This window comes from Martes martes, assembly GCF_963455335.1.
Source record: "Martes martes genome assembly, chromosome: 3".
NCBI classification, from domain to species: Eukaryota; Metazoa; Chordata; class Mammalia; order Carnivora; family Mustelidae; genus Martes; species Martes martes.
Genome location: NC_137890.1, coordinates 70,817,784 through 70,836,955, shown reverse-complemented (window position 1 = coordinate 70,836,955; position 19,172 = coordinate 70,817,784). Strand labels below are relative to the sequence as shown.

The following is a 19,172-nucleotide window of genomic DNA, read 5'->3' as shown; positions in this document are numbered from 1 at the left end:
CAGTAGGTGTGATTACTAAAAGACAAGACTTAATGCATATCCACATGGTTTTCATAATTTCTCTTTCTGTGGCACCAGTAGATACTTAATGAGGCTATCATTTCACTGTTGGGGGTAGAATGTGAGGTCCTCTTAGAATAGAGAAATTCAGCCTTTTTAGAACTTGATGGAGAAGGTGCCACCTAAAATATGAACCTTGGGCTGAGGTCAAGAAGGACCTAACAATTAACAGAAAATGTGTTAAGTTTGTTATTCCCCTACTAAGTGACCTTGTTATTCTTCACGTTCTTTGTCCATCATTTATTGAAATACGCCCACCTCATAACCCCCTGCCCTTCCACCTGCCAACCAGTGCCATGGTCACAGCAGGAGGAGAGGTTGAATAACCAAGAGACCCAAGCTGGGTCCATCTGAAGACAGTGCACATAATGGAACCTTAAAGGAACAAAGAGGTTAAGTCAAGTGTGTGCCAAAGACTCCAGGCGAGGAGAAGATAAAAAGGCGATTCTATATCATGTTCCTTTAATTGGATAGATGATTTCAGAAAACTAGACTGTCAGCTGCTTGAGGGCAAGGATTGCCCCCTATTTCTCTACCTGACAAGCCCAGCACTAAATTCTCCATTATTTCACTTACTCACCTAGGAAGTATTTGTTGAGTACTTCCCATGTGTCAGGCACTGTTCTAGATCTGAGAACCCAGGACAAACAGGAGACAGAAGTGTATGGCCATGGAGCTTCCGTTTAGCTTTGGGAAACAGAAAATGAACAAATAAATTGTGAAAAAACACTGTGAAGAAAAATATAGCAAGATGAAAGGACACAAAGAGGAGACAGATGGTTCACATCGAAGAGAGACGTGATGTCTGAGCAGACCTGAATGCAGGGAGGGACCAGGTCTGGCAATATCTAGGGAAAGAATCTTCCAGGCAGAGGGAACAGCAAAAGCACTGCAGTGACAAGAGGGGTGAGCCTGGCTCCTTTAAGAATTGGAAGAAGGCCAATGTGCCTGAATGGAATGAACAATGAAGGGAAGGTGAGGTGGGTCTGGGCAGCCAATCAATCACAGGGACCTTGAGTCCACGGCAATGTAAAGCTTGGTTTACATTGCTAGTCTCAAAACTGAATGGGGAGATGGCAAAAAAGGATTAGACAAAGAGAAATGAACTACAAGAGATGGTACAAGAAAACAAAAATGGAATACGTTTTATGGGGGCGGTTGGGGAAGCCTAAACACACAGGTTTGGGGAATGGCAATAAGCCAAATGAACTCCCAATTCAAACATTTCAAGCATCCATACACCTAGATCCAAAACAAACCTATATTTGCCTCTAGAAATTGTTTAAGCCCTTTTAGGCCCTGGTATGAAATCTGCTTCTTCTCCTAGCTCCCGTGAGACTGAGTTTTCCTAGTCTCAGAGACCCTCCCTTCCTGCCAGTGTCAGGGAAAAAGAGGCTGGTTAAGTGAGTATACTTAAAACAAAGTACAAGACAGAGATGTTTTCAGTGAGCTGCCATGGGTCCTTTACATCCCAAACCCAAGCCCCAGAATGTTTGCTGTAGATCAGTGTAACAAAGACAATTTCCTTTTTATAACACCCTAGAGAATCATCCAATGTGATGAGGAAAATGGAGTCCTGGAGACCAATTTTCATGTCCCCCCCGACTCATCTCAGTCAAGGCACGGAATTTCTATGTCCTTCAGGTTCTTCATCTTCCCAAGAAGCACACTGCCTAGAGTAACGTCCTATTTAATGAGGAATTCTATAATTGCATAATCACTACTACACAGAAATAAACAGACCTAGTGAAGTTGCGTACCTGACAGAGCGGCAGCTCTGATACAGGATGGCAACTGTAGTTTCTCTGTCATTGCTGTAAAGTGACTCTTTTTTTCCCTTTGAATTTAGTTATTTCACAAACTTTCGATACTGCTCCTATGCTCCCCATGTCCGCATATGTATGCCCTTGACTGACGGCATTTCTTCATTTGAGGACCTCTTGGCTAACAATATCCTCAGAATATTTGTGTGGGTTATAGCTTTCATAACCTGCTTTGGAAATCTTTTTGTCATTGGCATGAGATCTTTCATTAAAGCTGAAAATACGACTCACGCTACGTCCATCAAAATCCTTTGTTGTAAGTATGTTTCCTATTTAAATGGATTTAGGATGTCTTCTGTGACCTCTGCATGAGATACATATTGGCCTTCAACAATGGCACTTAATATAAATTATATGAGCTAAGCAGCTTTTTCTCTAAGTATGAAGTTACTGTTCTCTTTGGCTCTCTGTTTTTGATAGCATGAGTTTGCAGTAACCCAGCACCCACTGTGTGAGGTTATATCTTGGAAATGGGGTAACAGGGAGCCAATGAATCAATCAATGGACAGATTATGGAGGACAGGTTGTGGATTATAAACTAAGCTCTGTTTAACCTTCGATGACAATAGCACCCATGTTCCTCAAGCCCAGAAAACATTCTCTTTATTAACTATGCAAGTACTATTTGTTTGCTCTTCAAAAACTAGCTTGCCCCACACAAATTACCACTCCCCCCAACACACACTCCACCATTATTTTTAAATTATAAAACAAAGACCCAGTGTGATGCTTTAGAATTAGGAGAACTTTCCTGAAGTCCATTGTCCTTTAGAGACTGTTGTCAGTGTTTATATTAGATCATTTAATACAAGATGGAGGAGGAAGACCTAATTAAAAAACCAAAACAGAGATGCTAGAAACTACCAACAGACGCTGTATTGATTCTTTAACAGGTGCAGACTGCCTGATGGGTATTTATTTGTTCTTCATTGGCTTTTTTGATATAAAATACCGCGGGCAATATCAGAAGTATGCGCTGCTGTGGATGGAGAGTTTAGAATGCCGCCTCATGGGGTTCCTGGCCATGCTATCTACTGAAGTCTCCGTCCTGCTACTGACGTACTTGACTTTGGAGAAGTTCCTGGTCATTGTCTTTCCCTTCAGTAACATCCGTCCAGGAAAAGGGCAGACCTCAATCATCCTCATTTGCATCTGGATTGTGGGATTTTTAATAGCTGTGATTCCATTTTGGAATGAAGATTATTTTGGAAACTTTTATGGAAAAAATGGCGTATGTTTCCCACTTTATTACGACCAAACGGAAGATATTGGAAGCAAAGGGTATTCTCTTGGAATTTTCCTAGGTAAATTATATTTTTCATTTTCTGGACCAACAAAATTCTGATAGAAATACCAGAAATTTTAGCAAAGTTGTGTTTGTCCGCTTCAGAAAGTAAACAGTTTTACTCCAGACTGGGTCCTTTTTGAAAGAAAAGTTCTTACTAAGTATTGATAGTTTTTATTAAACTTTTAACTACAGAGATTTAGTAGGGGAAACAAAAGCATACTGTCAAGATCTCTGGATGGTCTTTTATTATCTTAAGACCCTTTGATTCTCACACCGTGACTCTGAGCTTTAGTGTCTTGAACTGTGACCCCACCAAGTTATCTGAAATCATTTATTCTTACAATCTAGATATGAGTTATAAGTAAATAATAATAATAAAATTCTGGAAACTCATTGGCAGGAGATTATTGGAATGGAAATACCAAGAAGGTTTATTGTCTTTGGTAAATACAGCTCTAAAGTCAACAATGTAAGAGTGCTGAATAAAATGGCTCACTTTTCAGTTTTCTTAGTTCCCCCTAATTTTTAAAAGATCTTACTTCCTCTGTTTAAAAAAAAAAAAATGAATGGGAAGTTTAGCTCTTTAAGGTTAGAAAAAAGCATCTGTTATTGCCTAATAGGTATCCCTCCTGCTTAAAGACAATTTCCATGTCATTTTTTAACTAGGGGAGTATTATCATTTTAATTCCCTTTTTCTCATCTTTTCTACTCCTCTAAGTGGTCAATAAGCTCTATCATCCTTTCTTTTACATTGGATAACTTTTTCATCAAAATATGCCTCTGCCTTCTATTTCTTCTAGTCTGTACCTACCACCAGCTTCATGTAAAACCTCACTACCTCAACCCCCAAGGGCTTATAAATAAGGGTTTATTACATTAGCCCTTACTTGTCATTCGGCCTTGGAGGCTTTCTCTCTCCTATAAACCTGTTCCCTACCTGAATATCAAAAAGACTGTTTGCCCTTCCACGACCTTCAGTGACTTCCTGCTACTATCAAGGTCAGTTGTAAATTAGTCACTTAAAACACATCACAAAATGGCTCTAACCACCAGTCCCAGCTCTTCATCTATTCCTTCTCTTCTTCTGAGAAATATACTTTCTTAGCACCACTTTAATAATACTCTTCACATACTACCTGTTCTATAGCTATTTTTTCATAGATATTGTAAGCTCTTCCTAGCATAGATACACACACACACACACACACACACACACACACACACACTACATTATATTCACTCATTCATCAAGGGTTTATTAACCACCTGCTATAGGCCAGGCACTACTTGGGGCACTGGAGATACAACAGATCAGCCCTCACAGACCACCACTGGAAAGGGGGATAAAGACAAGTAAACACATTCTTACATCACAGATTTACAAATGCTGTAAAAAGGGAGTGCTAGATATTCTAGGAGCCTCAAATCCAAGCACCAGGGGAAGTTTTCCAGTAGAAATGAATTGAAATCCTTGGACTCAAAGGATAAGGAGGTATTAGCTAAATAAAGTCTATTCCAGGAAAAAGATATAGTGGTTATAGAGGTCCATAACCAAGGAACAGGTCCAGATGAAGGGCCAAGGAGTTAGGTTTGGCTGGATAATAGAGTTAAATGGTGTGAGATAGGCTAAAATGGGTGTAGCACCTGTGATGTATTCCAGATAGACAAAGAGATAGTAACTAGTAACACACACACGTATCTCATCATCTATATACATACACTTGGTTTACCTATGAGAGTAGGAGTCCTAGAGCCCTTTCTTCTCTTTAAAGAGTATAAGAATACACAGTTTTTAGATGAATTCATTATTTTAGAATAGAATTAGATTTAGAGAGAAGTTGCAAAGATAGTACAGTTTCCATATGCCCCTCGCCCAGTATCCTCTGTTGCTAACCTCTCACATCCCTATGTCGCTTTCAGAACACACACTTTTGGTCTGTTCACATCTGTTTTCATAATATGCATCAGAGGGACATCTTAACAGTCATTTTCTATTGTTCTTAACTGAAGTTCCTGACAAGAGGCCCAAATAAACCAATTTTATAAAATTCTATTGTATGGCTTTTTTATGAGATTCTGTGGAATGTGAAATATTTGAGATAAAAACAATAGAACACTGGGAATTTATAGAACTTTCCTTTAGATTTCACCTGTCTTACATAGTCCAGATTCAGAAGAACATTTTTTTAAACAACTTTGAAATTGTGTGCATATTTTATGTTCATAGTGAGGAATAAGATCACTACTCTTAGGAATTTTATTATAGAAAAAATATAACAAACTGACTAAGAGGTCAACATTATAAGATAGTGATGTTCAGTGAGAATCATCTAAACATATTTGACCCTAAAAAAATTCATACTTGAATTTATTATTATTTCTTATATATATATATTTTTTAAACAAGTCTAAAGGGTTCTGAATCTTAGCTTAAATTACTATAAGGTATCTGAAAAAAATGGATTTTTGTTCTATATATTATTTTTACTTATGACCAAAAAAACCATGAGAAGTAGTGTTTCTGTGGCTATTATCTTCTTGATATTCCAAGGTTATCTTGTTCATACTTATAAGATAAAGAAACGGAGTCATATTTATTCTTTGAGGTGTACATATGGTTACATATGTACATATGATTACAGTAATCCTTTAAGATTTGAATCTGCAGAGAGCAAAAAATGAAAATAGCTTTTTTCTGACTTTAAAAAAGCTAAAATTCACCTCATGATACACACCTAGATCTGAATTTCAGAGAGCTGTAACTCTTCATAAAAGTTTTGTGTATTTCCAATATCTTTTTTATTTGGCAAACCCAATTCCATTAGCTTATAGGCTTAGATTCAAGGTTTTCAGCTGATTGCAACTGGGCTTACACAAAAGAATGTTTCTTGGAAGTACAGCGTAAGAAGAGGCACCATAATGAACATCTGTGTAACACAGTTATTTTACTGTTGATTTATACACCTGAGATGTTAAGAGCTGTGCTTTTTCCAACAGGTGTGAACTTGCTGGCTTTTCTCATCATTGTGTTTTCCTATACTATTATGTTCTGTTCCATTAAAAAAACTGCCTTGCAGACTTCAGAAGTGAGGAATCACATTGGAAGAGAGGTGGCTGTTGCAAATCGTTTCTTTTTTATAGTGTTCTCTGATGCCATCTGCTGGATTCCTGTATTTGTAATTAAAATTCTCTCCCTCTTCCGGGTGGAAATACCAGGTCAGTCCCTTCTATTATTCCCAAGTACATTGTGTCATCTTACATTCCCTGACGAGGTCAGAATACAGTGCCTGATGTATAGTAAATTCTCTGTAAACAACTACAACTTTGGTGCAACCAGCTATTATTTTTCTCAATATTTTATAATCTAAGATAGAAACTGGGTAGTGGTATAATCCAGACAAGAATGATGAGAAAACAGGAGCTAGGAAAAATAACTAACTCATTTCCCTAGATAGTGATTCTTAATCGAGAGTTAACATACAAAATCAAAACATACATGCCCAGGTTCCTCCCTGGGCTTCTAGATTTAATCTATAGGGGCAAAGGGCTGTACCCTGGGATTTTGGAAAAGTTCCCCTCGTGCTTCTGAGACACACACCCCTGGTTGAGAACTGCAGGTCTACTTCATGGTCCTTACCCTGTGGTTGTCACATAAGCTGCAGAATGTCAGATATTTTGTTTAAGTGCTTCATTCAGAGGGCCAGGTTTCCCACCCACACGCCTACTTCAACCAGAGGAAAAAATCTTTCGTGAGTTAGGATTTCATCTGAATCCCTTTCTAGGACCTAGAAATCACAGCCATGGAGAGCCCCCATCCTGGGGCTTTAGCCCAACTCTGTGAAATAGACTTTCTACTTGGGGAATCCGTCCCAAGGGGCAGGAATTGGTCTTATTCATCCTGGCACCCCAGTGTTACACATGGGTTGGCACTTCAGAAGCACTTATAAAAGTGTGATGAATGTACAAGTAACCAACAGCTGGAACAGTTTATGTCCCTCCGGTTTGTGCAGAGTCACGGGAGGCCTTGTCGCTGTCTCACTGCAAAACGACACAACATCCACAACTCCCCCTTCACCTGTCCATTTAGCCTGACCACAAGGCATCCCTGAAGCCATGTAAGGTGTGAATGTGCTGGTCAAGAGAGCAATCGGGGCTGACTACTTGGGAACTTCCACTGGGCAGGGAGAGCAGAGGACACAAGAATGTGTGTGCCATTGCTTAGGGGTGGGGGAGAGCCTGGTGGCTGGGAGGAGCAGAGTTCATTAAGACGAGAGCTGAATTGTCCAGTCTGAATTGTCCAGTCTACTACAGCTTCCTGGGCATCTCAATGTTTATATCCTTACATTCCAAATTTAACAGAACTAAAATGGCCTTTGGCCTCCATTGTTCATAGAATAAAGTCCAAATGCTGGGATCAGCATGAGAAATGTTACCTCCCACTCTGCCCTCAGGTATTCTGTGATCCAGGCCCCATCAGAATTATTGGGATTCTTTTCTTCGGCACCTTTTTAATGACTTGCCTTTGCTGAAGTTGTTCTCTCCACCTGTGTTGTATCTTCAATCTGTAAGACTCAAGCTTACTAAATAGCCCTTCTCATCCTTCAAAATTCAACCCAACTACTCACTCACCCATGGTACCATTCCATACCTCTCTCCAACCCACTCCCATCCAACTCAATTGCTTAAATGTCTGTAACATTTTGTTCATACTTTACTTATTAGCCTCATCTAAACCACTTCTTACCAGTGTTATTCTTTAATATGTTCATTGCTCCCCTCATTTTATAAGCTTCAGAATATTAGGGACCATGTCTTATTCATCTTTCCACAGTGTTTTTCACATAACGTTATTTAATAAATGCATTTTCAACTAAAGATGCTGAGCTGGTCCAAGAATGATGGAACAAGGTGGGAAATGGATGATCTCATCAACCTCCCCAGCTTCTCTTTCCATGCTTTTGATGTCCTTCCTCATCTCAGGCACTTGATTTTCTTGGATGTGGGAGGAGGCAGCCTTGTGTGGTGGAAGAAGGACCAAGCAAGGCAGGAGTCCTAGGTTTCTGTCCTAACCCCGCCACTGAGCAGCTGAGGAAATGTAGGGAGGTCACCTCACCTCACTGAGATGATTTTCATAAGGCCTCTCGAATTCCTTCCAGTTTTCATATTCTGTGAGTCTGTCAGCTCCATGAGGCTCTTCTCTCTGTATTACTCTGCTCAGGCTGCCATAACACAGTAACATGACCTGGGTGGCTTAAGCAACAGAATTTATTTTTCACAGTTCTGGAGGTCCAGAATAAAGTGTCAACAGATTTCTGCTGTGGCCTCGCTCCTTGGCTTGCAGATGGCCACCTTCTCACTGTGTCCTCAAATGGTTTTTCCTCTGTGTGTGTTCCCATAGTATCTCTCATATAGGAAAGTTACCCTCTTCTTATAAGCACACCTGTCAAATTGGACTAAGGCCCACCTCAATGTCCTTATTTTAACTTAATGACATCTTTAAAGGGCTGTCACATATAGTCACATTCTGAGGTCCTGGAGGTTAGGACTTCAATGTATGAATTTGGGGTGGGGGACAAAATTCAGCCCATAACACTGTCTGGTTTAGAATCAGGAGATGTCTGGTGATCCAGGGTACCTGAGAGCTACAGGAGTAGTCATTGTCCTTGGAAAGCTTATGACATTTCAGATCATGATGGGAAACTGGAATAGGAAAAAAAGTGTCTTATGAAATCCTTAATGGGTCATACATCAGTCTTTCTCTATGTTTACGGCTCAATACTTTGAGGTTTGTCTTGAATACATCAGTGGACCTAGAAGAGTAGCCCTGATCATTTTTTACTAAGCCCCTTCTTGTTTGCCTGACTTCCCATGTGTTGTAGGAAATGCTGCACTCACTGAACTAAACCCATCTTGTGCCCACCCTCCAAGAACTCTGGGGTGTGCTCCACCATGGCATGTCACTGATAGTATGTGTGATCAGCCTGAAAGATAAGGCAGCATTAACCCTCCTTTCTCAGAACTCACCTGCTGACCTTATAAAGTGAGTTACCCTGAGACTGAATGGGAAGTCTCATTCCTGGTCACAATTTCCTTTGGGGATGTAACAGACAAAAAGCAACTTAATTTGTTCTGTTTTGCTTTGGTTTTTTTTTTTTCAATCATGCACTGTCCTTATTGTCTAATTAAAAAAAAATACAAGTGATATAGTAATATGAAACTTTAATAAATCTAAGATATGCTAAATATAGATATTTTTCTTCCATATTCTTTCCAGTTCAAAAAAATAAATAAGGACAAGAAAGAGAAGATGGGATAGGAAAAGAGGAAGGCAAACATAGAAAAAAGGAGAAAGGAGAGATAGCAGGAGAGGAGGAAAGAGAGGAGGAAAGGTCAGATAAGCAGTCAGGAAGAATAGAAAAGAAAGAGAACAGAAGAGATGGAAGGAACAAAACAAGGCAAAGAAGAACAAGTAATGGTGTTTAAAGGATAAGAAAATTGTGAGGGTGGGCAGGAAAGAGAAGGTGACAAAGGGGGAGGGACAGGGAACATATCCCTGGTCTTAGGATTCAGCTCTTCATCTGAGCTGGGAGTTCTTTGCATCTTTGGAACGTGGGAAGAGGCAGCATAGTGTGGTGGGGTCAGAGGATCACAGGTATTAGTGCTGAAGAGGGACGTCAGCAGAGCCGCCGACTCTGACCCAGCCCCCTGACTTCGATCAAGTAAGTTATCATCAGCCCCTTTCACAGATAGGGTAGTTGAGGTCCAGGGAGCTTAGGTGATTTGCCCATAGACCCGTAGCTAAATGTCTGGCCCCAAGAGCAGGCTGTGCATAAAGGGGAAAACACACCTCATCCTAACCAAGTGCGTGATGTATTTGGAAAAGACACTACCATCACAAATTTCTCCTCACAAAGGACTTTTTGTGGCATCTTTCCCTTAATATTCTAACTAGTATCTGTAATGCTTCACACAATAGGATTGATTAAGTTGGAAGATGTATTCTTGTTTGCTCTTCACATCTTCAGCCTCCACTCTGGACAGGATGGTTGGAATAGGGGGTGGGCCTTCAAGAGTGGAGTTAAGACCAAGGTCAGATCTGACCCTAGACCAGATGTTTTCTCAACACTGATGTATTGATTAAGAAGTATTTCCTCATTTTCTTACTTTTCTATCAAGAAAACAAGAAAAATAAATTACATATCAACTTACATCTATGAAATGTTTTTTTTACATACTTCCTCTCATTTGACCTTACAACAAACTACCAATTAGTTACTGAAATTCAGAATGGTGGGACGTTGGATTCATAGTTCCTATGCTCCTCCAACAGAGAGATTTTCAATAAGGTGAAAGAAAACTTGAGTGAACTAGGTAGCCCTCCCCAAATAGCACTGACCACAAAATGTTATGTGTTATTTGTGTTGTTTAAAACTTCCACTTCATGAAATTTTCCACACTTCATTTCCCTCTCCAGGCACAATCATCTCTTGGATAGTCATTTTTTTCCTTCCAGTAAACAGTGCCTTGAATCCAGTCCTCTACACTCTCACAACCAGCTTTTTCAAGGACAAGTTGAAACAGCTGCTGCACAAACATCGGAGGAAATCAATTTTCAAAACCAAAAAAAGGAGTCTCTCTACATCCATTGTGTGGACAGATGACTCCTCTTCACTTAAACTTGGGGTTTTGAACAAAATAACCCTTGGGGATGGTACCGTGAAACCAATTTCCTAGTAATGGTTTCAGATCCCTGGACTTAGAGTGGACTACCTTTAAGAAAAGTACAGTGTTTGGAAGATGATGTCTGCAATGCTTTTCATCTCCATCAACACCAAACCTTTCTACACAGAGAGCACAGCAGGATGACTTCTGGCATGCACCACATTCCAGTGGCATCTGTACTATTTATCAACAGTGCCGAGAATTGTACGTATGGGTTCTTCTCACCCTTATGTTCCTGACATGCACTAGTGAATCCGTATATAGAAAGCTGATGTGCAGTTGATCTACAGCTAGTCAACATGAGCAACCTACCAGCGAACACCCACACATTGGCACTGCATGGTCTGCTTATAAGCTGAGTTGCACTGTCCACAAAATAAAAACATTCAGGACATCTAATTCCAGTGTGACCATAATAACATAACCTTAGCATCTCTTTCCTTGTTTTTCAATGTCAAATGAAATCATCAGCATCCTGCTGTACTGATGGAAAAGGATTTCTGAGATGTTCACCTGCCTCAAGCCTGGCCCTCCAGAGGCCAGAGGAGTAGAAACTTTGAAAGCAAATCTTCACACAAAGCTATCGCATCCAGTGGAGAAGCAGAAAGACACACTGACTAAACCTAGTACCGTTTGCCTTCTTGGATATTATTTAATGTCGGTAGAGCTGAGATCTCAAACAAGATATTTTTCTTCCGTTTGCCCAAGCCACAAAGAAAAATGGGGCACCTGAACTGCCAACACTATATTTTAATAACTTTCAGGTCTAATTTCCTTACAGCAGTATCCCTATTGCTAGAAAGTTCTGCCTTCCCAGAACCCATTGATGAGTGATATTAAAGGGGATTTAAGAAGAGTGGTTTGATTGGGACCATTTGCATACTCAGAGAAATTCCCATTCTTTTTAACAAAAAGGCCAGTAAGTTTAGATTTGATTTTTGAGGATGAAAAGTAATGGTGAAGACCTGGACATGTTGTTATCATGAAAGTTTGTATGCGAAAAAAAATCGGGTAAATAAAATTATATTTTGCATTTGTACACATATTATTTTATATTTAACAAAGTCTACAGATAGTGTTTATTAGCTGTTACCATGTTTCTCCTGACAGAGAATAGAGCTAGGAAACACAACACCTTAGTTAACAAGACATATCTTAGATTTTTCTCTTCCCCCTTTTTCCAAAGCATGAGGCAATAACTGAATGTCTTCATTGCTGGCTTCATTCTGAGTGCCCTTAATGAGTGGGATGTAAGCAGCTGACTGAGAACTCCTGATTACCTCCTATTATGGGGATCCAGTAGCATCCAAGAAAGAATCTTAGAGTTCATATGTCACAGCAGTTCTGGTAATTTACCTGTCATTGCTTAATAGTTACTAAAAGAACCATTATGTTTTGATCAAGTGAAATATTTTTTTTGCATTGGTGTAATCTTTCCATTAGGATTCTATAAATAATTTTCCTCTCCATTAAGTAGGCTGTCCTTTTCCCTTATGGTTTCAAACTTTCCTCCACCTTATCTTTTCACTACAGTGAGTTACTTCCCAGCTTCTTTTCTTTATTTGCTGACATTTTATTAAATGTCCTTTGCCAGTCCTTGATCATCAAATGATTTGTTTCCTAATACATTTCCCAACATCAGGAACATAAATAAGCAAGAGACCCTGAGCCCAGAGTATTTCAATCTTAGCACAAATGTGTGTCTCCCATTCTTGAAAAGCGTCAGGCATGGCCCACGCACCAAGCATCTGGGAACTGTGTTTGTGAATGTCTGCACTCTCACTGTTAAGTAACAGACATGAAAAGCACAAGGTAAGGTATGTTAGGGAAGTTGGCAGCATATTTCACAGAAAAACGGAAGCTCTATACTAGTCAGTTGGGAGCCAACAGATAGTATAAAACTGAATACTAATGGGTTAACACTCTTATTCCGTACTGTTATATGAATAGAAACCTGTAAGAAATATGTTTGATTTTAGCAAATAAGTCTTTTATCTGGATTGGGTAAGGTCTTTTGCATTAGGTTACACTTGTTTTCTAAACCCAGTATTTCTGGATGGTTACGAAAATACCCACCTCTGTTTTTGAACCACTTCCCATGACAATACAAACAACAAGTAAACATGACTTGAGAATATAAGAGGCCATAGACTGTGCCATCTCTCAGTAGGAAAAAATGGGGGAAAATTACCCAGTCCACATTCCCACCATGTTTCTGTGTATTACTGATGTCTGATCTTGAAATAAAGATACTCTAAATAATCGACATGGAGTCTCAAATGAGTATACAAAAAGAAGGTACATGGTTTATCTGTGTTAGCTAAGCTTACTTACATCACTTTGTTTTGTTCTTAAGGTTTATTTGTAATCAAAATTAAAGTTTATGCCCACTGCAGTTGCTGAAAGAGGCCTTGATGATGAGGGAATTTAAGTGGGATTACACATACCTGAGCTTTAGCTCCCAGGTGGCAGTATACCATCCCCCTACCCCACCATGCACTACAGCTCTGCAGCCCCAACCACCTAGTCTCTATAGGATATCATGGGTCCACAAATGCAGGCCCATCACCCTGATGTTTGTCTCTTAAGGGGACTCTGGTACCAGATCAAGTCAGTATTGGGTAATTTGCTACATATATACTTATGCTACGTTGTCAAGAATTTATCTCACCCAATGTGATCCTTCACTCCAGTTTGTAAGCAAGGATTCAAAGAACGCATATGATAAAAATGAAAAATGGTAAATTGCCACCAATCACATGTTCCCCATCATTTTATAAATGTTCCAGGAGAGGTCTGATGGAAATGGATCTTCCAAAATTAACAAGGAATAGATGTAAGACATATTTCTCTTTAATTTTTCCAATGTAGCATCAACGGGCATATGGTCCTATTTAACAAATAGCCTTAGGCAATTTTACTCAAGAAACAAAGCATTGTAGATAAATATCGGTATTTTCCTATATCCTGAATAAGGAAAAGAAAGACTGATTACAAAGATTTCTCCTTACATATATCTGTTTATATGTCAATTGTCTGATATCCTGTTTCTGAAAGATGGAAGATACATATTTAATAAAGAAAATGTTTACTTCTGAGCCAGTAATATAAAATGTAATTAGAGTATTCTTTTAAATGGCTTTGTAGTAGGAGAACTCAAAGTCCTTGAGGAATACTTTTTAAAGTCCTGTAAGCTGTTTGAAACCTATTACTCAATGTATGTCTTTGGAATAGTCTTCAGTCTACATGACACATATGGAAGAAATCAGTTACAAATAAAGAAATAGAAAATAATAAGGCTAAGTGACAAAATTGCAGATCCAAGAATGGGTGCCTTATGGCATCTGAACAGCCCAGCTCCAGTTCACGATGAAACCACTTACCTCTAGGACTTGAACAAGCATAACTACTTTGAATTATAAACTCACAACTAGTTTAGATACTAGAAGAAAGTATTTCTGGACTCTCTGGGAATGAATAAAACTTTCATCTGTTTACTGATTCTCTAAATTCATGGTGCTAGGGTATGTATTTGATTCAGTAATGATTTTGTAGTGGAAACTGTATATTTTCCTGCTACAGACAGTACACCTTCAGGGCAAAGAAATACAGAGTCAAAGTCAGGGTCTAATGCCATAGTTCTAGTCAGTCATCAACTACTTATAACACCTTAGACAAATACCTTTAAATCTCTTCTATTCTCTATAACTGAGTTTTCTTAAGATCATATCACATAAACTGATGCCCTGCCCCATTTCTGGGAATATCTATAATGTGGATTAAACCACTTACTGAAGGTCCATGTGGCTTAAAAATCCAGAAGTTTACATAAAGTTCAAGGATCATCTAACTCTCAGTTTCTCTGGGATAATACAAGTTCTCAGAAAGAACCAATGCATAGGTCACCAATGTTCAGAAATCCATTTCTTCCAGGAGGCTTACAGGGCCTATTCTAGTTTGGAAAGAATTCTGAGATGAAGTCTCAGATAATGAGGCTTTCCTAAGATGTGGAAGATTACAAGAGTACAGCAATGAGTACAACTAAAAAATTAGGTGACCTCTTGTTAGCAAAATCTAGGAATACAGACAGTGGTATAATTAACAAGCAACCATTTTAATTAATCATAATCATAAACAGGTCTCTTTACCTAAGTGTATAAATAGGTCTACTAACACCAACATTATCCTGGAAAACACAAATGCACAGGCATGTTAAACACTTATGACTAGTATATTCTTGGGGGAAATGCTGTTAGAGTAAAGACCCAACAACATATCTAATCTCCCTCATAGGCTACAACTAGGATACAACAGGCAATTCTTGACCCAGAATTGATCTCTGCCTCAAACCTTGCTCCATCAGCCATGAACTCCCTCCCCTGTACCATTAACCTTGCTTCTCTGCTGGCCCTTTCTGCTCAGCTCACAATGTTCCAATTTCTTATATCTAAGAAGACAGTCCTGCCATCCAACACCCTGCTTTAGCTTCTGTCTATTCTCACCTTCTCTTTATAGCTAAACATTTAGAAAGGATGGTAAACTCTTTGTCATCAGTGTTTTGACCCCTCAACAACTGAATGCCTCTACCTTCACCACTCCACAGAGGCTCCCCTCCTTGAGATCTTCATGATAACAACTCCACTGACAGTTTTCTTTCTTTAACTATTTCATTTCTCTGAAGAATTTGCCACTGACAGCTACCTCCTCCTTTAAATGCCTCTCTTGGAATGAAGGACACCACTCTCCTGTTCTACACTATTTCACTAGCTCTTCCTTCTCACACCTTTATGAGTTTCCTTTTCCTCCACCTGTCCCATAAATGTATAAATAAGTTTCTGGGGTTTTACTCTTGGACCCCTGTTTTTTACCCTCCACAAGTCCCTCCCAGGCTTCAACCTCTCTATAGCCATCATAGCTAAGTGAATTAATTTTTAAAACTCACTTAAAATAATTATAAATAGAAGGAGCTTATTTTGATAGCTCTTATTAAATCTTGACATTTATTTTTAATGTCTACTATCATACAAACTTGTCAAAATTTCTAACTTCCCTCCTGAGAATCAGTGATTCTCTCAAACTCATCTAAAAGTGATGTATTTTTACAAGTTTAACAAATGGATTCATAACCCACCAAAGTCATTTGTTTGGAAGATTTTTAATAGAAAAATCCCATAGGCTTAAACTACATAAGTGACCTAGGCTGGAGAGGGGAGATGAAGTTTCTGGTGGCTCTCTATATAAATTTCCTCTCAATTCCTTTATTTTCAATCCAGGACCTAAGCTTATATAAACGTCTTACTTTTTCTTTATTTTTATTTGACCAGGTCAGAATGTGCAGACATCTCCACCAAAAGTATGAGATCCAGAAAGGGATCTTAAGGAAAAGTTTTACACACATTACTGAAGAGTCACTGGATGGGGTGGAGTGGAACCTCAGATCACATGGTAGCCATCATAGAGACTGAGCCAGTGATATTAATTGATTTATCTTTCCTGTTTTTATGTAGCTGGCAGTAGCCTTAGAGATCAAAGGCTGTATCGTTCTGTGTTTAGTAAATAACAAAACCTTTTGTCTTAGTTTTCCACTCTTCAGTGGCTTATATTCTCCCTTAAAAATGCTTGGTTTCTGGGGAACCTGGCTGGCTTAGTCGGCAGAGCATGCAACTCTTGATCTTGGGGTTATAAGTTTGAGCCCCATGTTGGGTGTAGAAATTACTTAAAAACAAATCCTTAAAAAAAAATCTTGGTTCCTCACTTACTTTGAATTTTTCATTTCCACCTCTTTTATATTATTGTTCAAAAAAAGAAAAGCCTCAAGTTTTTGTCCTGAATAGGGGCTAACTCTAAACCCACCAGGTGCTGAGTTTAACTTAGTTTCACAACTGTTTCTTTCCAGCCTTAGCCCTGCCCTTTGCTCAACCAGCTTTGGAGTCCTGCCATGTTCTTTGTCAACCAATAAGAAAACAGTCGGACATTATTTATGATTCTAAAATGACACATTTTTTAAGGAAGTGAATCATGTCTGAATTTCTATTGCCATTCATTTATTCAGTCAGCAAACAGGCCTTGTACAGTTACCTGGAGCTGCCATAGTGCTGTGTGACAAGGTCATCTTCAAGGGCAGGTAATTCACACTCCATTAAAAGAAGCTCAGTGAGACAACTTGGTACTTCTCTAGAGTTGCCTTCAGAGATTAAGTCGCAAATATGTACCAGTCTTAACATTTTATCCACAGGACATTCCTCTTTATTGCAATATATTTTTCCTACTCTTCTTCCTTTTTCCTCTTTCAAACTTTTTGCTGACATTTATTGTTCTTTTTCTCTTGCTCTCTCACTACACACACACAGTCACACTCCTCCTACCTCTCTCTAACTCTTCTTCTTTGCCTCCTTGTTTCTGTCCTGACTCTTTCTATTGCTGTCTGTCTGTCTGTCTGTCTCTCCCTGTGTAGGCAGTGTTTGGAGAGGGGATATAAGGCCAGAGTGAGGCTAAAAATGTGAGGCAGACTCTTCTGTTGAGCACATCAGGGAGTAGAGTGATTGATCAGGTCCATTTTTATGTTCTCTGCCAACTATAAGCACCCAAAGTCAATGACAGGGGGTCTAACTGTCTGACCACCATCATATAGCAACAAATAATACTAGTAACATCTATACTGAACAGTTCTTTACAGTCTGCCAAATGCTTTCATGTAGCCTTTAATTTGCTGGAGGTCAAGCATTATTCATTCACAACTGTGTGGTTTTACAGACATGTACATAAACACAAACACCTCATTATGTTGGAATTAATCTATTTGGCAATCTCACCTACTTGGAACATAACTAAGTTAAAATAATAAACCCATAAATTTTTAAAGGCCTTTAAGGAACTCCAGACAAAAATAGTTGTTACAGACTTATAAACTAAGGCTCAGAAGTAGAATGGTGCATAAGCAAAAGCACAGAATATCTCATTTGAGCTCTTCATTCACTCACAAATATCTGTCAGGTGCCATTATGCCAGGCAATATTCTAGGTAACAGAAATATTCAGTGTGAGGGGGCGAGACAAGATGGCAGAGGAGTAGGAGACCTAAATATCATCGGATCCCAGGAGTTCAACTAGTTAGTTATCAAACAATTCTGAACACCTACAAACTCAACAGGAGATGAAGAGAAGAAGAACAGCAACTCTAGGAACAGAAAAGTGACCAATTTCTGGAAGGCACTAAATACAATGGTACTAAATTTATATCTCTCAATAGTTACCCTGAATGTAAATGGGCAAAATGTCCCATCAAAAGACACAGGGTATCAGAATGGATTTCAACAAGGAAATAAAGGCTTTATTTTTTTAATATTTTTGTTTATTTTTTTGAGAGAGACAGAGAGAGAATAAGAGAGAGAGAGAGCATGAGAAGGGGGAGGGTCAGAGGGAGAAGCAGACTCCCTGCTGATGTGGGAACCTGATGTGGGACTCGATTCCAGGACTCCAGGATCATGACCTGAGCCAAAGGCACTTAACCAACTGAGCCACCCAGGCACCCCAAAATAAAGGCTTTAAATGACACAATTGACCAGATGGACATCACAGATTTATTTAGAACATTTCATCCCAAACAACAGAATACACATTCTTCTCTAGTACACATGGAACATTCTCCAGAATAGATCACATCCTGGGTCACAAATAAGGTCTCAGCTGGTACCAAAAGATTGGGATCATTCCCTGCTTCAGACCACAATGCTCTGAAACTAGAACTCAATCACAAGAGGAAAATTGGAAAGAACTCAAATACAGGAAGTTGAAGAGCAGCCTACTAAAGAATGAATGGGTCAACCAGAAAATTAAAGAAGAATTTTTAAAATTCATGGAAACAAATGAAAATGAAAACATGACTGTTCAAAATCTTTGGGACATAGCAAAGGGAGTCCTGAGAGGAAAGTATATAGCAATACAAGCCTTTCTCAAGAAAGAAGAAAGGTCTCCAGTACACAACCTAACCCTATACCTAAAGGAGCTGGAGAAAGAACAGAAAAAAAAAAAAAAAAAAAAAAGCCTAAACCCAGCAGGAGAATAAAAATAATAAAGATCAGAGCAGAAATCAGTGAAATAGAAACCAAAAGAATAATAGAACAAATCAATGAAACTAGGAGCTGGTTCTTTGAAAGAATTAATAAGATTGAAAAACCTCTGGCCAGACTTCTCCAAAAGAAAAGAGAAAAGATCCAAATCAGTAAAATCATGAATGAAAGAGATCACAACCAACACCAAAGAAATACAAATAATTATAAG

The 19,172-nt window shown here is 38.9% G+C and overlaps 1 protein-coding gene across 1 annotated transcript in view; it reads left to right on the top strand.

The window, feature by feature from the left end:
* RXFP2 (relaxin family peptide receptor 2) overlaps window positions 1-10,905 on the top strand; it is a gene marked incomplete at both ends in the record, with an annotated part of 56,588 nt that extends 45,683 nt beyond the window's left edge. Inside the window, 4 exons of the mRNA XM_080799699.1 lie at window positions 1,910-2,139; window positions 2,777-3,187; window positions 6,169-6,387; window positions 10,646-10,905. Of these exons, the coding sequence (XP_080655825.1) occupies window positions 1,910-2,139; window positions 2,777-3,187; window positions 6,169-6,387; window positions 10,646-10,905 (1,120 nt within the window). The remainder of the gene's footprint in view (window positions 1-1,909; window positions 2,140-2,776; window positions 3,188-6,168; window positions 6,388-10,645) is intronic.
* Between the last annotated feature and the right edge of the window lie 8,267 nt (window positions 10,906-19,172).